This window comes from Hippopotamus amphibius, chromosome 6 (assembly GCF_030028045.1).
Source record: "Hippopotamus amphibius kiboko isolate mHipAmp2 chromosome 6, mHipAmp2.hap2, whole genome shotgun sequence".
Lineage (NCBI taxonomy): Eukaryota > Metazoa > Chordata > Mammalia > Artiodactyla > Hippopotamidae > Hippopotamus > Hippopotamus amphibius.
The window spans coordinates 147,513,925-147,540,236 of NC_080191.1; the positions used below are offsets into that span (position 1 = coordinate 147,513,925).

The 26,312-nt window shown below is 37.3% G+C and overlaps 1 protein-coding gene across 1 annotated transcript in view; it reads right to left on the bottom strand.

The window, feature by feature from the left end:
- Window positions 1–22,152: 22,152 nt before the first annotated feature.
- Window positions 22,153–26,312, bottom strand: part of SLC2A2 (solute carrier family 2 member 2) — a 28,981-nt gene continuing 24,821 nt past the window's right edge. The window contains exons 9-11 of the mRNA XM_057739993.1: window positions 23,811–23,912; window positions 22,943–23,146; window positions 22,153–22,855 (exon numbers count right to left, since the gene is read on the bottom strand). Of these exons, the coding sequence (XP_057595976.1) occupies window positions 22,655–22,855; window positions 22,943–23,146; window positions 23,811–23,912 (507 nt within the window). The 3' untranslated portion in view covers window positions 22,153–22,654. The remainder of the gene's footprint in view (window positions 22,856–22,942; window positions 23,147–23,810; window positions 23,913–26,312) is intronic.

The window sequence follows — 26,312 nt, forward strand, 5'->3', positions numbered from 1 at the left end:
TACACACGTTTCATAATGGGGTGGGTCTCTCTGGTAACCAGAATGATTTCGGTTGTCAGGTACAGTGTCTCTTTTTTGCAAAGTGCTATACTTAAAATATATTCCTCTTTTTCCTTAACTTGTTAAAGTTTCACAGAGAAGTAAACAAATTTTAGCTTTATACTTCAGAACTCTATGAACTTTTACAAATGTATACGTCATATTGCCATTACCCAGATGAAGGTAGAAAACATTATTAGCAGTGCAGTAGCACCTCCCTCTTGTTCCCCTGGTCAAAACCCCACTTCATCCTCTGCCTCCCCCAAAACCACTATTCGGAATTGTGGCACACAGATTTGTTTTGCATATTTTAGAGCATCATGTAAATGGACTATACAGTATGGACCTTTTGGTATTCGATGTCTTTCACCTGTGGAATTCATCCATGTTGCTGTATGTAATTCTTAATATTTACATGCTCCAAGAAGACATCACTTCTAGCCACATCCCAGCCTCCAAGCAGTCAGATTGCTTGTATTTGATTAGATCTGCTTATCTTTAGTTATAGTGCTGTTCCAAGGACACTCCTTGTACACCCAGATTGGACTCCAAATATAATACATCTCATATCCACATCAGTTAGATATCTACACACGATTTCTTAGTGTGGACAGCATCTTCAGAGGTTTTACACGCTCACTATGTGCTAATTTTTAATATTATCACTCAATCATAATTTTTCTTTTCTTCAAGTTACTGCCTTTTAGCTACCATAGCTTTCTTTAAAAAAAAAAAAAAAAACTTCGGGTTTTTTTGTTGTTGTTTTGTAAATGCATTGCTATCTCTCAAAAGAAACAATTTGAGAAGGAGGTTTTACTAAATATAGTGTTTTTCTAGTGCAAAGAATTTCTATGGCTTGTTGGGAAGTCTTGTAATGATGATAAATGGTTCCCAGGTTGTTGTGTATATGACTCCAAGGTGTAGAGAGAGGGAGCTGCTTCCCTTCTTGATTACCCCATGCTCACATCCAGACCATCACTCCCACCGCTCTCTATTCCTTCTCCCAATATTGGACATTGAAGTCTAACCCTTCCCACAAATAGATGGAAGGAGGGCCAGTTTTCAGTGACTCACAGGCACATCCTCCTCTACACATCCTCCCCTCCTTATTAAAAAAAAAAAATTTCCTTTTCATTACCCTTATCATTACAATTGAATTCTTTATAAGAGTCAGCAGCGGCACTACTCACCCACCACATTTTCTCTTCTCTTACCCTGTTCCTCTCTCTCTCTCCACCCTTTCTTTTTTGTTGTTGTGGTAGGGGAAAAAATTAAGAAGATGAAATCTTGACATAATGTTTTTTAGAAAATGCCAAGTCTGATGTTATTGGAGGGAAAAATAGGAAGACCTAAAGAAAACATTTAGAAAAATTGTTTTTGCCTGGTATTTTTGTATATAATTTTCCCCCCAAATTATGTAGTTCTAGGCCAGGAAGCATCATGGTCTCACCCTTGTTTATTTTTTTCATTTCTACAACCAGCACTTGTTTTACTTTTCGGTGGTACCTGTTATTAAGAAGAATTTGTTATTGCTTGCATGTTTGGTTGGTTGGTTTTAACCACTTCATGGGAGTTAGTGCATTTGTTACAATCAGTGGAGAGAGGTAAAACCATGAGGAGATTTGTGCTAGCATGGAAGCCTCTGAACACTTTAAAGTTTGGGTGATGATGGTCTATTGTGCTTTTGTTTCCACTTTGAAAAAATATTTCCCAAGAGTCACCCCTTCCCCTTACACATGCCTACATACAGTATTTCAACTAAAGTATTGGGTAAAAAAAGTACATGGATAGTAAATGGTACCCATTTCTTTCTAATTATTTTATTTTATACAAGTAACTTATATGTATTTAGCAAAAAAAAAAACACAAAACCTTTTTATTTTTCTCTTTCCTAATGTAATACACGTTTATTGTAGAAATTTAGAAAATAGACATAAGTGAAATAAAAAAAAACTTTCATGTAAAAAATAAAAATTCATTTCTGATTCTACAGTAGAGAAAAACATTATTGCTATATAGGGCTACAACAAATCTTTTCAGTAATGTTTATGTGTATATACCATTTTGTTTCTCTTTTCCTTTCTGACATACACAAAAAATGGGTTTAATTTTTTAAAAATTTAATGTATTGAGAACATTTCTATAAGTACTATTTTTTAGCATCATTTTTAATAGACGTCCAATATTCCACTGGGTAAACAGATCATAATTTATTTAAATAATCTCCTATTGTTAAATTTTCTATTCTTTTGTTAGTAAGCAATATACAATAAGCATAAAAGAATATGCTTTTTAAACCCTTAACTTTCAGTGTGTGTATATTTTTTCCCCCTAGGTTTCATTCCAGCATCTAGTTCTGCAGGAAGACAGCAGTTTAAATTGTAGAACAATAGGATGTTACCATTGGTTCATTATATCCTTTGTTCATTTATCTAACAAATACTTATTGACTGCCTACTTTGCACTAGGATCTGTGCAGGGTATCAGGATATAATGATGAAGAAGGTACAAGTAGTCAGTAATCTGAAGAAGTAGAGTTTTATGTGAGAGAAACACAATAAATAATTATAAAGTCATTGGATGGGTGCCATTATAGAAGTACACACATTCAAGGGGGCACATAAGAGGCAACTATTCCAGACTCTGAGGAAGGGCAGTTAAGGGGAAATGTTCACATTGCCTGAGAATTTCCTGTGCCATATAGTCTCATGCTGGGAAAAGACTTCAGATGTCATTTAGCTCAAACCTCTTTGCTGCTAGAATTTTCTGTGTCAAGTGGTGATATGATACACAAGGCTTTACAGTACAGTCAGTGGAGTTAAATTCCCTGGATTTGAGTCCTGGCTCTACTCATTTAGTATCTGCATGTATGATTTCAGGCAAGTTGCTTAAAATCCCTGTGCCTGTTTTATCTCTAAAATAGGATAATAATAGTGCCCACTTAAGGGTGCTGTTGTGGTAGGAGATTTAATATAGGTAAATCACTTAAAAGAGGGTCTGGCTAGTATATGGTCCTCAACCTAGGATGGCTCGACTTAAGATTTTTTGACTTTATGCTAGTGTAAAAGTGATAGGTGTTCAGTGGAAACTGGACTTCAAATTTTGAATTTTGATGTTTTCCCATGCTAGCAATATGTGGTATGATATTCCTTCATGATGCTGGGCAGTGGCAGTGAGTCTCAGCTCCCAGTTAATGCAAGCATGAGGGTGAACAACCGATACCCTACATATCCTGTGTTTGAACATGTTTAAGGTAAGCTAGGCTAAGCTGTGATGTTCAGTTGGTTAGGTGTATAAAATGCATTTTCAACTTATGATGTTCCAGCTTATGATGCGTTTATTGGGACGTACATGCAATTCATGTGCACTCAATTCACGCAACAGTCATGTTGATGGATTGGCTAAAATATTTGTTCATTTTTTTCCATAACATGGCTTAGTCATCTTTAACTTCGTTCAAAACAATTTTGTTAGGTTGTGTTGTGACAGCTGTCATATCAGTGTGCATTTAAAAAAATCTTATCAAAATTGGTGAATTTTTGTGTAGCCATTTTAATATTGCAGATGGAAGAAAACAACATTTTTGGCATATTATCCTTTATTATTTCAAGAAAGGTAAAAACACAACTGAAATGCAAAAAAAGATTCAAGCAGTGTATGTAGAAGGTGCTGTGACTGATTGAATGTGTCAAAAGTGGTTTGCGAAGTTTCGTGCTGAAGATTTCTTGCTGAAGATTTCTTGCTGGATGATGCTCCATGGTCGGGTAGACCAATTGAAGTTGATAGTGATCAAATCGAGACATTCACTGAGAACAATCAACGTTATACCATTCGGGAGATAGCCGACATACTCAAAATGTCCAAATCAAGCACCAGCTTGGTTGTGTTAATTGCTTTGATGTTTGGGTTCCATATAAGTTAAGTGAAAAAAACCCTTCTTGACCATATTTCTGCATGCGATTCTCTACTGAAACATAATGAAAATATTCTGTTTTTAAAACAAATTGTGATGGGCAATGAAAAGTGGATACTGTACAATAATGTGGAACAGAAGAGATTGTGGGGCAAATGAAATGAACCACCACCAACCACACCAAAGAAGGTGATGTTGTGTATATGGTGGGATTAGAAGGGAGTCCTCCATTGTGAGCTTCTTCTGGAAAACCAAACGATTAATTCCAACAAGTACTGCTCCCAATTAGACCAACTGAAAGCAGCACTCAACAAAAAAAACATTTGCAATTAGTCAACAGAAAATGCATAATCTTCCATCAGGATAACACAAGACTGCATGTTTCTTTGATGACCAAGCAAAAACTGTTACACTTGGCTGGGAAGTTCTGAGTTATCTACCATATTCACCAGACATTGCACCTTTGGATTTCCATTTATTTTGGTCTTTACAAAATTCTCTTAATGGAAAAAATTTCAATTCCCTGGAAGACTGTAAAAGACACCTGGAACAGTTCTTTGTCAAAAAGATAGAAACTTGGGGGAAGATGGAATTATGAAGTTGCCTGTAAAATGGCAGAACAGAGTGGAACAAAATGGTGAATATGTTGTTCAATAAAGCTCTTGGTAAAAATGAAAAATGTGTCTTTTATTTTTACTTAGAAACCGAAGGAACTTTTTGGCCAACCCAATAATATAGAACTCACTGTCCGTCAAATCTTTCGATTGTTAGAAAGTTATTCTTCATGATAGGTTGAAATTGGGTCCCTATGGCTTTTACCTGGAAGATATTCCCACCTGAAAAATGGAAGAAATTCAGGGAGGCAGCTTTTGGTTCAATTTAATGAAGTAGTTTCCAATATTTAGAGCTGTCTAGCAGAAATGGACACCTAAGGAATGGTGATTTTCAGATGTTAAAATAACCACACAGCCTCTTGGTTGCAGAGAGTTCCCTGGATAAAATCCAGAATAGCAGATTTCAGAGTTTATCTGTACGACAAGTGGACTCTGGAATGCATTTCGAAAGCTCGTGAACACAGACACACTAAACTTTGATTTTTAACTGTGACACTGTTATTGGCAAACCTAGTTTGCAATTACAGATTTGCGTAAGAACATGAGCACATTATCTTGCATTGAATTCCACAAAGGAATTAGTATTCCCAGAACACTGAGATTAAACTTTGCTCTACAACAGATAATTGGGGACCATTCTCCGTTGTTACTAGTGAATCAATCCATACTTGTGATGAAATTTAGATTATGACATTAGAAATCAAAACCAGCCTTCTACCAGAGACCCCTGCAATGAAGAGGCATTAGAAAGAAGACAAAAGAAACCATGCTACATTTTGTTAAGCTAGTTTCCAAGGCTTAACTGAAATAAATATTCTTTCTATTGAGAGAGATTCTCACCATGGGTTTCCTAGCTTGAAAGGTTTATGACAGATTTTAGACTAATGGAAACAATTATGCTTCGGAACAAGAGTTTAAGTAGGACTTGATGTGTGTTTATCAGTTTTGAATTGATTTTCAATTCATGACACCCTTAGATGGTAGAAAAGAATGACTACTCCATGAGGCACCTTGGTGAAGATCACAGGGATAGTCAGTAGTGGTCAATGGTAAATCAAGGCTGCAAATGAAGCCTTGCAGGCCCACTGCTACAGCTGCAGTGGCCATTCAGTAACATGAAAGGGGTCACCCTCCCCTCCTATGTGGCATTTTCATGTCCTTTAGTATATAATCTGAGTTATGTAACTGAGCAGCTTATTCTTGGAGGATATGACTCAAGTTGGATTATTTCTAGGGTGAAACTACTATAATTCCTAGCAACTGTATAGAGATTTACATTTGAAAATTAGAAGTAGTGTAGTATAGAATAACATTATAATGTTCTGAGAGGTTTTTTTGTTTTTGTTTTTGCTTTTAAAAAAAAGTGTGTCCTCTACTTTTAGATGAGTTTACCAACTTAGAAGGGGTAATTTCTTTTGCTCATTTGAACTCAAAACTGACTTCCTTATCTTCCTCTTGAAAGCACTTCTTTTCTCGGTGAAGTTCAGCATCATCTATTCGAGCCAGCCAGGCTCAAATCTGAATCTCAAAACTGTAGTGTCTCACAATTGGACTTTAAAGGATCCTTAGTCCAATCACGCATTTGATTCTTAAAGGTTTTACCATTATTTAAGTTGTGATCCCCCACGTATTTGAGTACCTACTCAGTAGTAGGCACTGTACTCATTCTACTGAATAATCATTTCTGCCAGATATTAAGCACCTCTGGAAAGAAAGAAGGTATCGTCATAACAAGGCACAGCCTGCCCTAGTGGAAGAGACAGTTAAGAACATTTTAATACGAGTGTAGAGATCATGCAGGGGACTTCGGGGGAAGAGAGGAAGGGTGCCTAGCCCAGAGGAGGCTCCAGGAAGGGGAGTTGGGCCTGCTTTCTAGAATAGGGAACACTAGAAGAGAGTCTTGAAGAATGAATAGGAGTGATACAGGTGACTGGCAGGTGTGTGTTCCAGGCAAGGAGATTGCAAGGGCAAAATCACAGAGACCACGTGTATCTCTCTAAATCTTGGTTTCCTCATCTGTGTTTGCTTTATAGGAGTGTTGTGAGGAATAAATGAGAAAATGTTTACGATGCACATGCTAAGTGCTCACCAAATTCTTCTTATTATTCTCACCACATCATTATTATTACAAGTGCTACAATATATCAATGTAGAGATAGGCAAAGTATATATATAGCAACAAGATGACCCCCCTGCACACACACACACACACAGCCAGGCCTGTAATTCTTGCCTGATAAATATACTAACATATCTATAGTAGGAATGCTCCAACGGGAGACACTCTCAGAGCCTAATGCTACCAGATACTCCGAGTCATAACAACTTCCCTTGCTTGCTAGCATTCCACCTTCACCAAGAACCGTGTTGCTTTGGCCTCCCTGAGAGCCAGGTCAGGTCAACATGAAATTCCAGATTGCTCAACAACTCTCCTTTCTCGTTGTAAGATAATTTGCCATTATGGTATTATGACCAGTCTCTTATTAGTTTTGTAACAACACACAAAAGGCACTGACTACATGCCAGACACTGGTCTTAACACTATTCAAAAATTAACTCATTTAATTCTCACAGCAACCCTAGAAGGTAGCTATTACTATTATCGTAATTTTTTAAACGTGAAAACCGAGGCACAGGGAAGTTAAGTAACTTTGCAGCTAGTAAAGAGTAAAGCGCAGATTCAGACTGAGGTGCTGTGGCTTCAGAGTCCTTGTTCTTTACCTCTACATGCACTGCATCCTGAAGCCAGGCAGCTCTGAGACCCTGTGGGACTGACTTTCTGAGCCCACAAAGCTAGGGTGAGACCCTGACTATGGTAAATGCAGCAAGATAAACACCACTCTGCTGGATTTGTCTGGGTGCCTTTGGCAGCTGGTTTCCCAAAAAATGCCTGGATATCAACCTTGGATTTGGAGTTCAGACCTCACAGTCCTTCCTCAACTGATTAGAAAGAGTGGTTGGTCATCTCTTGCTTTCAAGATATCAAGCGCACTGGCCTTCTTGTTTTGCATTGGATCCAAAGTTTGCCCTAATCTAAATCAGAAGGGCCCTCAGGTCTAAAAAACAGAAAACAAAAACTCTGAGGCCTACAGCAGAACAGTTCTTCAGCCATATTCTGAATGGGAATTTACATTTCTTAGGTTTAAGAAGTAGTTATTCCATTCCCATGGAGAATCTTATGGTTTGAGTTTTTCTCTGATGAAAACAGAGGTGGCCAGTGGCCCACCATTACAGTGTCCCAAGGAAATCTATACACAGAAGCCATATTCCAGGATGATACATATTACTTATCCCTGTATAACTTGGACCCCACTCCTTTGAGACATCCTGGCCTTGCTAAACTCAGTGAACTGTGAATGAACCAGGAGGACTCCCTTTTGCCTTACTAGCCTAAAGCTGAATCTAAGAACAGGTCCTTCCTCAGTGCCCACACTCCATACTTGACCTTTGGGGGCTTAACCACACTGATGACAAAAAGAAGCAAGGACAAGTGAATTGCTACCCTCCAGAGCAGTACTGGCTCTATCTCCCCCGCTCTAGGCTTCTCCAGGGCAGTGGCCCCTCTAAAGGCAGGGCTCCTATCTATACCAGCATCCTGAACAGAACAAAGTCAAGGAAGCTAAGAACTGAGAGAAACTGGAAAGAAAGAGAGAACCCCAAAGAGCCTTCATACCGAAAGCAAGGGCTTTTACCTTCTTCTGGCCCACTGAAAGCTGCAACTCCTAACACAGCTTCAGATCTTCTCTAATGCTCCTTGAGGGGAGGATGGAATTGTGTTGAGTTGGGGTGGAAGTGGGAGAACGTGGAGGCGGGGTGATGCTTGAGCTTCCTTAGAAGTTGACTTGTGCTGCAAATGCCTTGTAAAGGGTGAATAAAATCACGGCCTCATCTGACCTGCTCTCAAAATTCCAAGATGAGACAGGATACAGAATATCATGGGGTTGAAGAGCAGGGACTCGAGTCAAACTACCTCGGTTTGAATCCTGCCCCACTGTTTACTATTTGAGTGCTTGTGTATGATTTACTTATCCCCCTCCATCCCTCAGTTTCCTCATTTTTAAATGCTTATCATCATAATGGTAGACTTTAGGTGATAAAAATATTGGGGAGGTGTATGTATGATGGTAGCACAGGTTATACACCTAGGCAAATCCAGTTACAGCTAGAGATGTCAATACTTCCTCCTCAGTAGTCAGAGAACAGGTAAAGGAAGAAATCATCAGTAAGGAAATAGGAGAGCTGAACAACACTATCAACCAAATTGACCTGATTGACATTCGTAAGATACTCTACCCCACAACACAGACTACAAACTAGACTCTTCACCGCGTGATTGGATGCCAAAGTTATTAGAGGTTTCGTTTGTATTTAATTTCTAACTTTATAAAAAATGAAATTTTATATATTTGCAGAACCAGAAGAACAATGATTCTTGTTTCACAGTGTATTGTAGGAAAACATTCCGAAGTCTTTCTGAAGCCTTGAAAATGTTACAGAAGATATGGCTAAAAGTAATTAAAATATGTTGGCCGAGCAACTGGGTGCAGGATGTCCTGCTTGAGCAGCGCAAGAGCTAAGGGTGCAGACTTAGGAATGCTGGGTTAGCGCAAGTTAGAACGCTGCTTGCGCACGCACTGATTGTCCTTCTGCTATCCTTACAAAAGACCACTGCCCCCAATCATGTGAGGCCCTTTGTGTAAAAAGAAGTACAAAAAGTAAATTAGTTACTTCAAAGAAAGCACTGATTGTGAGATGGAACTGGGAGTGTGAGAACCTTATGCTATCTTACTTCCTGAATGCCGAGAGCTCAATAAAAGCAACGTGGGATGAATCAGTGGGGCTCTTGATCCTGGAGGTCTTGAGTCCCCCGGTCCCATCTCTCTCTTAAATCTGTTTGTGCTTCTTTAAGCTTGTGGCACCCGTCATTCTCCCCGTGTCACCAAGCTGGTCTCGGCATTATATATAACTCATCTCACGTTTTTTCACTTCTGATAGTTCTATCATATTTACATGATTAGGTGCTTTTTGCTTTTGAGAAGTGTGGTGTGTGGGACATGTATGCTGTTCATCCCCCTTCTGCCACTGCCCCAGGAATGTGGGTGGGCAATGGAGGACGGCAGAGATGGAAAGGGAGATCTGGAGATGGGCATTGAATTGCCAAAAATATTTCTAGGTGTGTTCTTATTTTACAGTCATAATGATGTGGGAGATGAGGATGGGTCTTTGGTTATCCTGTCACACTATCATTTGCTGTTATTTTGCTTGGCTTTCACTAACAGCTCTGGTGTCAGAAACCATCATCACCTGTTTCTTACTCTAGCAAAGTGGTATTAGGTAATGTACTAGGTAATTGTGCAAGACATCCAAGATTGGCTTCCCTACGTACAAAATATTCTTTTTAGCACCAATTAAGAATGGAACACAGCAGATCCTATGCACAGGGAAATAAAAATTAAACTGTGAGAAGAGCATGAGAGGAAGCAGGCAAGTGGAGAAATCTATAATGGGGCAGATGAATCACTGTTCTGACTTCCCCTGGGTTTTGCTTGCCGGTGCCCTCCTGCTGAGATAGATGTGCTTTTGCAAGGCAGAACTGGAGGTGAGTAAATAAGAAGGAGGCTATCCACTTTTATCATCACAGCACCCCACATGTCAGTTCAAGAAAATGCTAATGAAAAAATTCTGTGAGTGTGTGGAATCAGAACCCAAATTACCTTTAGAATTTAAAACAATCAGAGTAGGTACAGCACCAACCACTTAATCCAGTGAAACAGAAAAGCCCTAATGGAGATCATCTTGGCGTGTTAGAAAAACAACCTCAGGGCTCCCGCTGACAGGATACTTTCCCCAAGTACTATTAATTATAATGCATTATTAGCTAACTGCAGGCAGTGGACACCCTTTGCATGTTAACTAAAGTGCAACAGCCTTTTAGTTAGTGGGGCTTGCTCAGTCTTTAAAATTGTCTTAATCATTAGTGAATTCGTTAAACAATAACGTTAGGAGATAAAAATAATCACCAGTGTCACTTGGGAACAAGTCTAAAGTAGAACTGATTGCCAGAAGCTCTGGGTACAGACATTCCTGACTGTGCAGGTTGATGGGTGTCCATCAGCACAACTCCAGACAGAGAGAGAGCCTCATCCTGGCCTCCTTGGGGTCATGAGATGGTTGTTGCAGGGTCGATTTCTGCTAGAGTGTGGTAGGTGTGTGAGACAGGGAACGTGGTACCATGACCTCTCTATTCAATTCTCCATCATTCAGAAAGTGACGATGCAGTTAGCAGATTTTCGAAACTCGTGTTCCTTTCAGTGCTCTCTTTTTGGGCCATTTCACCAATTGCTAATAGCTCCACCTGGGGAGGTCTGGCAATGACGCTGAAACTCAGTCAAGCCTCCTTGTCTGCTCTGGAAAGAGGTTTTGAGTGTCAGTGCAGAGACTGTGAAGAGAAGCTCAAATTGTGCTTTAGGATTATCTCTGGATTTTGATGATTGGCATATTCCTCTTCTGCTGCAAATCACCCAGCGTTAACAGAATAAACAAGGCTTAATTTATTTGGTTTTGATTCATAGTTTGATGACTGACCATAGGTTAAAAAAAAAATGGAAAAAAATCTCAAGTGACCTGAGATGATAAGAGCTCATAGTCTTTTGTTTTATCCAAATTTTAAAAAACACTAAATTTACTTTTTATAAATTTTACCTATAGTGAAACTCACTCTTTTTGGTACTCAGTTCTATAAGTTTACACACATATGTAGTCCAAAAAACCACCACTACAATGCTAATAATTTGTATTGTCCCTTCAGCCTGAAGAAATGCTAAGAAAATGCCCTTAGAATTTCTTTTAGAGCAGGTCTGTTGGTAACGAAAGTCCCCCCCCCGCCCCTGCTTTTTTTTCTTCATCTGAAAATGTTTTTTCTTTCCTCTCATCTCTGAAGGATATTTTCCCAGATGATACCAGTTTATGCATCCACAAGCAGTGTATCAGGGTGCTGTTCTCATAGCACTCTCGCCAGCTTCAGTAGTACCACTTTTAATAGCTTTGCCAAATTGATGGGAAAAAAATGGCATCTCATTCTTCAGGCATTAAGAATACGTGCCCTTTGTTGTGTATGTTGACAATTTCTGCCCACTTTCTTATTTATTTGTAAAAACATACATGTGTTTCATACCTAGGTAGAAAGGTAACTTTTTTTTCCTTTACTATTTTTTTTTTTTTGCTTTTTTTTAGAAAGATATGTTACACCTTAGGTTAGATAAGTATTCATCCACATTTTCTTTCTTTTTTTAAAAAAAGATTTATTTATTTATTTATTTTGGCTGTGTTGGGTCTTTGTTACTGCATGCAGGCTTTCTCTAGTTGTGGCAAGTGGGGGTTACTCTTCGTTGTGGTGCTTGGGCTTCTCATTGAGGCGGCTTCTCTTGTTGTGGACAACGGGCTCTAGGCACATGGGCTTCAGTAGTTGCAGCAGGTGGGCTCAGTAGTTGTGGCGCACAGGCTTAGTTGCTCTGTGGCATGTGGGATCTTCCTGGACCAGGGCTTGAACCTGTGTCCCCTGCATTGGGAGGTGGATTCTTAACCACTGCGCCACCAGGGAATTCCTCCCCATTTTCTCTTGGTCCTTCTAGTTGTTGTTTTCAAAATTTAGCACTTTTTTCCATTTGCAACCAATTGTTTTGGTTAGTGTGAAGTAGGCATCTATTTTTTCTAACTGGTAAGTATATGTTCAGTTACATTTATCATGTTATATGTACTTTCCCCTTATTTGAAATACCCATTTTATCAAGTGTTAATTACTTTTATGTAGTTTGGACTGTTTTGGAGTTTTTAATTCTATTCTGCCAGTCTGTGTACTTGTACCATGCCACAATTTTATAATGATAAATTTTTTATTATTACTAGATTTAGCAAATGAAAATACAGGTCTTTCAGTTAAATTTGAACTACAAATAAGAATGAATAATTTTTTAGCATATGTATGTTTCAAATATTGCATGAGGTTCCAAAATTCAAATTTAACTGAGTGTACTCTATTTATCTGAAAACCCTAAATTCCAATATCTACCATACATATTGCCCCCACTCTTTTTCCTTTTCCAAAATGTCCTATTATTAAAAAAAAAAAATAGTAGAGTCCTTTAAGAAACTGATGGGTAGGTGCTTTGGGAAAGTTTTTAAGTATGATTAAAGACTACACCAGCAAAAGAAAACAAACATGGGCTACATTTTCATTCTTCAAAATAGAATGATATTAAAACATGTTAATTCCTCCAAGGCAGATGGATCCTCTTTCCACCCCCACCCCTCCCTCAGTGTGTCTTTTCTTTTTCTCTCCTGGAGGTAAAAGTTCTTTACAGTTTGTTATGGACTGAATGTGTCCCCCCAAATTCATATGTTGAAATCCTAACCCCAAAGTGGCTGTACTTGGAGATGGGGCCTGTGAGGAGATGATAAAGGTTAAATGAGGTCATAAGGGTAAGTCCCTAATTGGATAGAGCTTGTGCCCTTATAAGAAGAGGAAGAAACACTAGAACCCCTTCTGTCATGTGAAGACACAGCAAGAAGGTGATGGTCTGATCTTGGACTTCTTAGCCTCTAGAACTGTGAGAAAAATTTCTATTGTTTAAGTTGCACAGTCTATGGTATTTTGTTATATCAGTCTGAGCAGAAAAATACGTCATTTGAAGACTAAATTATTTGCGTATTTCATAGCATATTTCAGTTAAATTTTTTTAACAGTTATTACTTGTATCTTACAAAATCCCATAAATTAAGCAGAACCTGTGCTATCTTTATTTTCATTTTACATTGAGAGCAAATGATTGAAACTTTAGAAGATTATCTGAACTGCCCAAGATGACTCACTGATAACTCTATAATCAGGGTTTACCATTAGGGTGCAATTGGTTTATAGGAGTTGGTTCAGGAATCAATGATCTCTAGGATTCCTGCTCGAGGTAGGAGCTCACCTAATACTTTCTCTTGCAGAAAATGGCTGGTCAACCTGATACAAGCAACCTCAACTTTTTTACTCGTCTCAAAATGTCTTCATATCATTTTAAAATTTTTTTCTCACCTTTCTGTCTCCTCCTTTCTCATATCACTTCCTATGTTTTTTTTAAAGCTCTTTACTGGAATATAATTGCTTTACACTCTTGCGCCAATTTTTGAGGTACACCAAAGTGAATCAGCTGTATTTATACACATATCCCCATATCCCCTCCCTCTCATGACTCCCTCCCACCCTCCCTATCCTGGCCGTCTAAGTCATCACCCTTCATTGAGCTTACCTCCCTATGTTATGCAGGAACTTCCCACTAGCTAGCTATTTTACATTTGGTAGTGCATATATGTCAGTGCTACTCTCTCACTTCATCCCAGCTTCCTCTTTGCCCCCCACCTCCCACCCTGTGACCTCAAGTCCATTCTCTACATCTGCATCTTTATTCTTGCCCTGTCACTGGCTTCATCAGTACCATTTTTTTTAGGTTCCATATATATGAGTTAGCATATAGTATTTGTTTTTCTCTTTCTGGCTTACTTCACTCTGTGTGACAGACTCTAGGCCTATCCACCTCATTACAAATAACTCAGTTTCATTCCTTTCTATGGCTGAGTAATATTCCATTGTATATATGTGCCACATCTTCTTTATCCATTCATCTGTTGATGGGCATTTAGGTTGCTTGCATGTCCTGGCTATTGTAAATAGTGCAATGAACATTATGGCACATGTTTCTTTTTGGACTATGGTTTTCTTAGGGTGTATGCCCAGTAGTGGGATTGCTGGGTCATATGGTAGTTCTATTTTTAGTTTTTAAAGAACCTCCAAACTGTTTTCCAAAGTGGCTGTACCAACTTATATTCCCACCAACAGTGCAGGAGAGTTCCCTTTTCTCCATGCTCTCTCCAGCATTTATTGTTTCTAGATTTTTTTATGATGGCCATTCTGACTGGTGTGAGGTGATACCTCATTGTGGCTTTGACTTGCATTTCTCTAATGATTAGTGATGTTGAGCATCTTTTCATGTGTTTGTTAGCCGTGTTCATGTCTTCTTCAGAGAAATGTCTATTTAGGTCTTCCGCCCATTTGTGGATTGGGTTATTTGCTCTTTTGGTATTAAGCTGCATGAGCTCCTTGTATATTTTGGAGATTAATCCTTTGTCCGTTGCTCCATTGGCAAATATTTTCTCCGATTTTGAGGGTTGTCTTCTTGTCTTGTTTATGAATTCTTTTGCTGTGCAAAAGCTTTTAAGTTTCATTAGGTCCCATTTATTTATTTTTGATTTTATTTCCATTGTTCTAGGTGGAGGGTCAAAAAGGATCTTGCTTTGGTTTATGTCATAGAGTGTTCTGCCTATGTTTTCCCCTAAGGGTTTTATAGTATCTTACATTTAGGTCTTTAATCCATTTTGAGTTTATTTTTGTATATGGTGTTAGGAAGTGTTCTAATTTCATTCTTTGACATGTAGCTGTCCAATTTTCCCAGCACCACTTATTGAAGAGGCTGTCTTTTTTCCATTGTATATTCTTGCCTTCTTTATCAAAGATAAGGTACCCATATGTGCGTGGGTTTATCTCTGGGCTCTCTCTATTATGTTCCATTGATCTATATTTCTGTTTTTGTGCCAGTACCATACTGTCTTGATCAATGTGGCCTTGTAGTATAGTTTGAAGTCAGGGAGCCTGATTCTTCCAGCTCCGTCTTTCCTTCTCAAGATTGCTTTGCCTATTCGGCGTCTTTTGCATCTCCATACAAATTGTAAAATTTCTTGCTCTAGTTCTTGCCTATGATTTCTATGTCAAACTTTCCCATGCTTCACTTATCCTTTCTCACAAATCTTAAAATTCCTTCTCTATTTCTCCTTTCCCTTAGTCTACAAACATATTCACACATTCCCCCATTGTAATAAAGTCCTGTATTGTTCTTCAAATTACAGACCCATTTCTCCTTTTCTTCTCACCATCTATTTCTGAAAGAAGGTTAATTTCCCCCACATTTTTTAGCCTATTATAAGCATAATATACACGCATAATGAAGGAAACTTGGACCACACACACACACACAACCTAACCCCAACTCCAACACTAACCTTAACCCTAACACACTATCTGAAATCCTATCACCTATTGATAGCAACTAACTACTGTACATTTTTCTCTTTTCCTCTCTCCCTCCTCTCTCTTCTCCCTCCCTTTCTACCCCTCTTTACTCTCTCAATCTTTCTCATCTATTTAAAATATATTGTGTATGTATAATTTTATCCACTTTTGTGCTATATAACATTTTTTCAGTTGATTTAATAGTTTAAATTAAAATGTTTATTGTTATTTAATAATTTTTTAATTTTTATAAAATAATGTGTGTCTATAATTTAAAGGTCAAATAACAGTACAGGCTTATATTATATATATTTAAAAAACACAATAATTTCTTGCCCCATCCCTCTTCAACCATGAGTCTTCTTAGAGGTGAATACTTGAAAAGTTTTTAACTATTTCTTAAAGCCTTAATTTCCATGTTCTAATTCATAAGCTGTAATTGTTCAGGTCCCAACAGAAACAGATGGCCCACTGAAAAGATGTGGTTAAAGAAGCTTAAAGAAGAAATGATTTACAAAGGAGTGGGACAAGCTAAGGAAACAGCAAGGGATGGTAAAGCACCTGGGACTAGTCGTAGTGGAACTAACAGTAGTATGATGCCATTACCAACTCCAGGATTAAAAGAGGCAAGATTTGGGGGAATGATTACTAGAACCCAGTAAGAACTGTAGCTGTAGCTGTAGCTGTAGCTGTACAGGAGCTGTGGCCTTAAGTGGAGGAATGCAGTCACTGCCCAAGGGGTCAGAGGCTGGAAGCTGAAGGAAACAATAGGCTTCTTTCTGCCTCTTCTTATCCTCCCATTTCGCAGTAGGGCAGCCTGTTAAGCAAACCCAACTAGAAGCCAAAGACCAGGAGCCTAGATGATACAGTCTGAAGAGATCCACCTCCTGAATCACAGAGCAGGGTGGAAAGGGTAAATGTAGATCTGCAGGAGCACAGGGGAGATGACCAGCACATAGGCTTATATGGATATGTTTTGCTTTATAGATTTTGGTGGTCATGTGTCAACAATTTATTATGATAAATAATAATTGAGCTTTGCCTCACAATTTCTCACCCTTCTTTTCCACTTATCTCATACTGTAGTGCTACTATAAATTTTATTTGAAAACAAGAATTGTAACAATATCCAGTGTTTTGCATAATTATGTAAATAATTATTCACCATTGAGCCAAGTAGTGTACTAGGATGGTTCCTTTCTATGCTGTTCCCTACCGCACTCTCTCCCTAGGAATTCATAATTGCCTCCTATTTGCATTTGTTTAGTTTTTTATCGGTTTGACACTATTATTTTTTTTTTCCTAAATGTTCCAAATTATTCTTCATGTGGCCAAACACATCAGAGAATATTTTAGTTCTGTTTTTCTCTGGAACCTTCTTTTTCTTGCTTCAATCTTTTCCTTTCTAGATCCTGGTGCTTGCTGTCACCTATGACTCCTGCCCTGAGACATCTTTCATTCTCCCCTTTTGCTGAATTCCAATTCCATGTCTTTCTTTCTTTCTGCTCTCTCTCTCTTTTTTTTTTTTTTTTTTTTGGCACAATACACATTCCACTTGTTTCAGGAGAGAAGGTACAGAATAGGTAAATTCTGGAGTCTTGCATGTCTGGAAATATGCCTAATTCTGCTCTTACACTCAATTGATACTATGTCTGGGAACAGAATTCTAGGCTGGAAATCATTTTCCTTCAGAATTTTGTAGTTATTGTTCCACTGGCTTTTAGCTTTCACAGTTGCTATTCAGATATGACATGCTTTTATGAATCCTGTTTCTTTGTATGTGACCTGTTTTTACTTTCTAGATGCTTTTATATGTACTTTTTAATTGCTGGTGTTCTGGAATTTCATGATGAAATTTTGTGCTCTGTTTGTTTGTTTGTGTTTGGCACACAATAAACTTTCAACCTCAATCCTTGTTCTTCAGCTCAGCAAAATTCCAATATGATTTGTCTTTGATAATTTCCTTCTATTTAGACTTTTTTTCCCTTTTGAGTCCCATTGTTTGGATGCTGGATCTTCTGGGCTGATCCTCTTAAGTTTCATTTCTTCCTCTCCTCTCCACCCCACTACCCCCCACCTCCACCCCCAACATTTAGTTTGTGAATAACTTATAATAACTTTTCAGAGTTGGGCATGTTATCTGTTATTCATGGACAAAAACATATGCTTTCATGCTCAATAATGTGCCTGCAGTTGGGCATTAGGCCAGTTCTTTCCCCAACACCTCTTTCATAGTCATCCTTCTCCTACTTTACAAAAGACAGGTATAGTTCTCCTTGGATCCTGACTCTTGCCATGGTGCATTGCCCCAGATTGTTAAACCTTTAGCAGTGCCAAAAAAAAAAGGGGGGGGGGGAATACTTGGAAATAATTTTACCTGTGAAGCCTATCTTAATTAAGGTGGCATAAGAAATAGTATATTTTGGCCTGAGTTAGGATATTTTGAATTCAGACATTGTAGGACAGGATAATGACCACTTTTGTTTATCAGACCTTACCCAATTATTTTCAAAGTGCATTTGCTCCTGAAGGAAAGGCCAGTAAAAGTAAAGAATATAAAGCATCTGTAAGAAATGCAGGAGACAGACTTGTGACCAGTACCCATGTCTCATGTTTACCTGAAGAAGCACATGGAATTCAGAGGTTGTCACAGGAATGAGTATTAAGGTGCTCATTGGAAGTGAAAAATTAAGTCAGAAAGTAAGTCTGATTTAGAAAACTAGTTTGACAATGAGGACTGAGTTTGCCCATCAGGTTATGACAGACATTTTCCATGAATTGAACAAGCTAACAAGTTATATCTGAGCTCTCATCTGAGGTTTGATGTGACTAGAGCATGTGATAAAATAGAAGAATTTTATCATATATATGTGAAAATGCATAAAAATTAATAACATTTCAATTTTCTCAACCCCTTGTGAGTATATCAGCTTAAGCAAGTTGCCTCTAAGTGAAAGATTCAACATATAATTAATAGTCTTTTATTAAGTCTTGGTAAAGCCTTTTTGGTATGCTGCCCAGAAACTAGGGAGAGAATAATTTTAACAACTGGGTAACAAATTCTTTCACAATACAGGTTTTTTGATTTCAACAATATTAAAGGGCCCAATTGAGTTATTAGCTGATAGTTTATTTAAAATTGCTTTGATGATTAATTTTTATGTGCTTTTTGGCTATAACTTAGAAATAGTTATGGAATTAAATGACATTTGTCCTCCCATTCCTATCTACCTATTTATGAAAACAAGACTTTCAATACATCTATAATAACAAAAAGTAATGATAGGATTTATGTTGAACACTTTCACATTAACAATAAGAAATATCTATCCATTAATATTTAAATTATTTGAAAAAAACCCATACTTCTCACTGAGACAAATTTCTAAAATAAATATTTTTTAAATGATGTGTGTATAACTGAGTCACTTTGCTGTACAGCAGAGATTGGCACAACATTGTAAATCAACTATACTTCAATTAAAAAAATTTTAAATATAAAAATGAATAATTTTATCAAAATTTGTAATATAGATAATTTTGAATTGTGTACTATTAATTATCATAAATGCTAACTCAATCCAGAAAAGAAAAAAGGTTCAACATTTTGATCTTTGTAGACAGAGGACATTTTTAAAAATTCAAATTCAAATTATAGATGTTTTTGTTGTAGAAACAAAATTTATATATATATTTATATATATAATTTATATCTATTTTAATACATATTTAATATATATTAAATTATAAATTAAATAATATATTTAATATATATTTATATACATTTTATATACAAAATTTATATATATTTTTTAAAATGATTATGGTGAGTAACAAATTACTATGGTAGTTAAATGCTATTGAATAAGTAGACCATAGAAATTTTTGTTTTTGAATTTCATGACTTTCTGTGTATTTATTTATTTATTTATTTTTGAGCATAGCAATTTTAAAATGTAAATATATACTGTATTTTGAAAAATTATATCCTTTGTAGCTATTGAAAATATAATGAAAAATTTTAGATGTCAACCTAAAAATTTAAAAACCACTAGCTTATAGTTCTTCCTATCTCTCCTTTGTACTATATTTGTTTATAAATTTTATCCCCCTTATGCGTATGCAGGTGAGGATAGAGACCATGTTTTCTAAGCTTTGTATCCTTTACAAAACTTTAATAAAGTGTCTTGTTCATAATTGAAGCTCAATTAAATATTTACTGAATTAAATTACTTCTATTTTCATCAAAGGGAGTCATTCATTCCTCTTCAACTGCTCTTACCTAGCCTACATGTTAGTTTTTTCTACAGCTAATAATCAATACAACTGCTTGATGGAAATAAAATTTGGGTTTAAAATGTAACACATATTATCTTTAAAATGAGAATAGGGAAGCTACTTGTGAGAAGGAAATGAGTATGTACAATAAACCAATCATCAACTTTCTTAAATGTGGTTATTTTCTATATAAAATAAAACAACACAGCATTTGGAACTACATTTATTGACACAAAACTATAGTGTATCCATACTCTTAACTAAAATGAATTTATTTTCATGATGATTCTTTCTAACATGCACCCTATTAGGAAGCAGTAAAAACACCAGCAGATGGCTCAGAGTGGTTGGCAATAAACCTTTTCTCCTCAGGTCATTAATATCGAATCGTAATGAAAAATTATATACACTTTATTCAGCACCTTTGCTTAGGACACTGTAAGCACAAGATATTGCCTAATACTGCTTTATTTGCTACGTTTGCAACAATAAACTAGCAAGAAGTAGCTTATGCATGTACTCCAGTTTATATGCTTTTGTGATTTTTAAGGATTATCAAGGTTTGGTCTTGTCCTGTGATTTAATCCTGTTAAATTACATTTAAATACGATATATAGCATTTTATTTTATGCTTAGTATTATCCAAAAACTAATATTACATATAGACCTCTTAAAAAATAACTTAGGCAAAAGTAAATTTTAAAAATACAATAGAAACTCTTATAACCTACTTAGAAATGTCAAGTATGGGTTTACGAATTAGCCTAATATCTCCCCTAAATCTTACCATTCCCTTGTCGTTGTGAGATTGTTGCTTGAAGTAAGAAAATATTATCTTGAATTTATAAAACACTTTTTTATTCACAACAGAAAATTGGAACTATCTTACATATGATAGTCCTGTAACCTAACCGTATCTTCATGAGTACTAATTCCAGCTAACATTTATTGAGCCCCCCCTTTGTACCGGGCACGCTGCTTAGCACTTTATGTTTAATCCTCACAACAACTCTCTGAGGTAGGTATATTTGTGAGCCCATTTCACAAAAGAGGCAGATGGGGATGTCTATACCCTGGTCTTCCTGAGCTCCTCAATAGACTGAGCTCCTCGAGGAGGGGCCTTCTCTTACTGTGTCTCAGCATGCATTACAGTGCTGATGCGTAGAAGACAGTGGGGAGGAGGGAGTGAGAAAAGATCCCTGCACTGGTGTCGTGACAGTGGGCAACACTGGATGTAGCCGACGCGTGGCCAGATCAAGAAGTATAATCACGCTGCGAGCAAGCCAAGGGAAAATCACGTTTGTAAGGATGTGAGAGTGTGAGAACGCTACAAGAATGATAGCATGCTATGAAAATTAAGCGTTCAAACTCACATCTAATTTTGCTGGGGTTAAATCTAATTAATTAGTGCCGATATTGTTATATATTATGATGACTGTTGTTGAAAACCTAGGAGTTTTTACTGTGTTAAGCTAATTCCTTTGTCTTAGTGTAAAGTTTTAACAGCCTCTTATTTCATCTTAATGTTTCTTTTCAACTCACTTGTATCTCTGAAAGGAAAAAATTATGAAAGGGAAACAGTGTATGCTATTTACATTTCTCTGAGGCAGAAAACTTCAGGGTCTGAATTTGTGGTCGGAATAATTAATTACAACTTAAAAGGGGTCTTTTGGGTTCTTTATTTAAACCTTCACTAGTTTATTCTAAATGAGATCGGGAATAGTGATTCAAATAAATCACATTCATCGCCTATAAATATGTTAAATCTCTTTACCAGTGCAACTTTGGGCTTCTCAAAGGCCACCAGCATCCTGAAGAAGACAGGAGCTGCAAAATGAGCCATTTTCTGGCTCCTGCCCTACTCAGAGTCCCTACCTTTTGTTGTTTTTTTTTTTAAACAGAGCTCACGTTTAACAAAAAGTTCTACTAAACTATTTAAGCTCACTTTGACTGTGTCCTGAAATCCTAGGTGAAAGTAGTTTATCCCAAATTGGCCCAGAGGAAAAAAAAATCAAAGTAAAAAGATAATTTCATGTTGTCTGGAATATCAAATTATGTAAGCTTTTGGTAAGCCTACCCAATATAAAAGTTTTTCTTTATAATCATATTTTAATATGCTTGATAAACCATCCCACATGAAAAATAACGAAAAAAAAATTTTAAGCACAACACAGATTCTAATGCACAAGAAAAAAGCTGAGGGGAAAAATTGGAAAAGTAATCCATTTTAACATGGACCTTGCTGCCACTAGTCATATCTCTTTTAGTATTAATAGGAGGTCTGTGGGTAAGAAAATTCCAACTTAATCATATTTAAATATGTAAATATTGGTTGTGTCTTCAGGTTTCTAGTCACATGCTTAATGAAGCAATAAGACTGAAACTGCTTCAATTTCAGCACAGTCTTGTTATAAAGGACAGAATTAAAAACATTAGAATGTACTTGCCATTTAGCGTAGCAAAATGAGCTAGACTTTTTGGTTTACTTAATTATAGAGTCTTACCACCCAAAACAGATTCTCGAAGTTAAAAAAATACTTTCTTTGTAACATTTGATGACATTTCTGATCAAAGACTATAAAATCTCTTTAAAAAATAAAACAGTACTTTAAGATGTAGATATAAAATTCTCAAAAAAAAAAAAGTCATTTAAAAAACACTGCTTCCTCCTTGTTTCTGTTCATTTCCAAAAGCAGGTTATCTTTACACAGTATCTGTAGCTCCAAGGAATTCCATTTCTACAGCAGCTTTTGGTGCTTTGGCTGAACCACTCTTCTTTCGGAACTCTGCTGCGATTTCCTCAAAGGACTTCCCTTTGGTTTCTGGAACTTTGAAAAATGTAATCAGAGTAAAGGCCAGGACCACACCAGCAAAGAGGAAAAACACATAAGGTCCACAGAAGTCCTGCACAGAGAATAAACAGAGTTCCAATTAGCAGCTCTTCAACCTTATCTTCTGTTCAGTAAATTTGCACAGCATTAGGCTGCTTACCGCAATGTACTGGAAACACAGTGCTATAATGAAATTGCAGATCCAGTTGCTGAACGCAGCTATTGCTAAAGCAGCAGGGCGTGGTCCTTGACTGAAAAACTCAGCCACCATGAACCAGGGGATGGGGCCTGGTCCAATTTCAAAAAAACTGACAAAGAGGAAGATGGCTGTCATGCTCATGTAACTCATCCAAGGCAATTTATTCTGAGGGAAAAACAAAAACAAAAGTGGAATTGGGATCATTGACTGCTTCTTCCTTTAGCTAAGTAGATTCTCATTGAGTTCAGAGGTGACATAGCTCTCTTCCTGATGTGTTTATGTTCAGTTAAGTTATTCTAGTTGTAGACAAGTTTCTTCTAGTCTTAGTCATTCTTAAATCTTTTGAGCTATATAGAAAATCCTTTGGATTAGGATTTTCCATGACTCTTAGTCACTCTTTTCATGTGAAAGAGGAAAAGCAAGGATCCAGTGACCTTTGCATCTACTCATACCAAGGTTGCTAGACAGGGTGTATGACCCCCTATAAAGTAGTGGATGCTGGTGCTGGGCTGGAAAGGTCTAGGTACTTGTCCAAGGTCACACAGGCCTCCAAGTGGCAGAGCCAGGATTAGAACCTGGTTGGGGCTAATCCCAGATCTTGTGCTCTACTATGGAATACACTGTCTCTCTGGGTAACAAGCACAATTTACCTGCTGATGTTCTGTCTTTAAATCCTGAAAATAATTCTCGTTTTCTTTACATTTCTCCTTTGTATTATATGCTGTTCTTCTTGCTTTATTTTGTAAAAGTCAATCTCAAACCTTTAACCTGGAGCTCCAACATGCTGTCATATGGTAACCAAAAATCTCAGTGCAGGCACCAAACTCACCAGTAGCACAAGTCCCACTGACATGAAGATGGCACAAACAAACATCCCACTCATTCCGATTAGAAACAGAGAGCGCCGCCCTGCCTTCTCCACGAGGAATACCTAGGAAAGTTTTAAAACATGTTGGCTTTATACTTAAATAGTTTTCACTGCCAAAGAGATTATTTTAATTTATACAACTGGAAAGAGGCAGTTCTGTTATTCCATTTTACAGATGTGGAACTGAGAAGGGGAGTGACTCTTGGCTGGGGTGACAGAGCTGGTCTCAGTGAGGAAAAATGATTAACAAATACTGGCTTCCTTTTGTCACACTGATTTGAACAGGCCATTCTAGAGAAAGAACCATAGCATTACAACCATCTGATGTTTATCACTTGGGGTACAATATTTAGAGACTGGACATCTTGGATCTCGCCCAATATATTCCCCGTACACTTAAAATATGAAGGTTCTACTTAAATATGACACTAATTTCCCTTCTGATAATTATCCTAAGTTATAATTACAAGGGTTTGAGCACTTCAGACCCCTGAAACAGTACAACTGTTGATGTGTTAACTGTTCTCACCCAACTTTCTTATTGCAAATAGAGTCAAATTGTGACCACTCAGGGACGACATACAGAATTTGATCACCTTACCAAAATAGTCAGGTCTGCATTTTTCTGGTGAGCCTAAATGTACCTGGTGCTGGTAATGAACTGTCCACTTGAAAAGATAAGATTTTAAAGCAAAAGGTTAAAGTGCTTTCTTATCCTAATTCAGGAGATACCATATCCGTACCTTTGGGTCTGTGGATCTTTGCACTAATGGTTAAGATTTACAATTAGCCAGGACCAAAGTTTGTTGAGTAGACTCTTACTTGATCCTTGGAATATTGCCGAGGTTGGTGAGTCACACACACAAAAACTACCTGTCATAATTTCTCACTTCAGTGAGTAAATTGGCTAGGCTCATAAATCTATCAGTACATCAATAGCACCCCAATACCCTTAGTATAGTGAGCTTTGGCTCTGAAAATATCTGAGAAACATTTCCTCTGCAGTGAAAGCCCCTTTCATCTCAGAGGCATTTCATACTAGAGTTTCAAGTCACTTCAGGGAGGTATGCGAGGAACCCACATTTAATCGTTGAGAAAGAGGTAGGAAAAGTCCATAACATTTCTTTATATATTTTGACTCTTTAATTATGACTCTTAAATCTGATCTGATGACACCATGTCAAGCTGCCAAGAAAACTGGAGCATTTCTTCAGGAATAAGGGCTTTTACTACATCTGTTTCTTCTATTTCCGAACAATTATTACGAATAGGATTATAAACTCTAAAACTACATGCCTTGAAAATTGAGTCAGACTGCCTCCTTGGGGCTAGGTGAGCACTCAGGGAGGGGTGTGGTGCAGGGTGAGACTTGGTCGGGGGCTAGAGATGTCTGCCTGACCTTAATTCCCCTTTTCGCCGCTGACAGCGTGCGTCACTCAGATCCCGGATGCCTACCTGGAGCCACTCTTTCTCCTCTAGACCCATGCTGTCTTCCAGTTTCCTTCACGATCTTCCTGTTTTGGTTTCTCACTCAAGATTACAGGCTCCTTTCTGCCAGTTCATTAGTGTAAAAGGAAATATGGAATGTGGAACATAATTCAGCATAGAGTTAGGAAAGCCTACCTCTTTTTCCAAGTACTCATTCAGAAAAAGAAAGATTATGTTTCTTCCAAATTGTTGAAACATGAATATGTTATCAGTACAGATTCTTATTTGCACATCTTTATTTGAAAGGATATATGGAATTCAGTAACATTGGTTGCCTTTGGCGAGAGAGACTGGATGACTGAGACGCTGTCCTTTTTGTACTTTGAACTTTAAAACAACGTTTCAAAAATAAATATAATTAAAAATGTTAAATGTTATCTGTAGTCCTGGAGGGTTAATTAGAGAGCTGATTACAGTTGACTTTTTAAAATTATGTCACTTATGCAAAAATTTTCACAGACTAGAAGGATTTCTAAAAAGGTGTATTCAAAATAATCAAGACACTATTTTCAGAACAACTCCTCCCACTCCGTGGGGTTGGCAGGGGTGTGTGTGTGTGGTGGGGGGGAATGACAAAAATGGAATTCTACAGTAGTGTTCTCTTTAGGGATTCTTAGAGTTTGGGTTACGCTGATCTTGACAACTTGTTGCGTTAGATAGCAAATCCTGTTACACATAAACTGTTTTAATCATAGTCTCTATATGAGAAAAATATGTTGAAGTGGGATTTGCAAAAATATTATCTCAGGAGATAAAAGAATGTGAATAGTCCCTTGGATTCCATCCTGGTACCAGGCCTCTATTGGTTTAGAGTGGTCTTTTGGATTGAACAGGCATTCTCTCTAAAGGCATTTCTATGGAAGCACTGGTTTTCCCTTATTATCTTTTCTTCCTTCTCTTTCCAAGGTCCAGTTCTGTTTAATGTGGTCTGGACAAACCTGCCTTTTGATCTGGGTAGCTAGGCTGTAATTTATT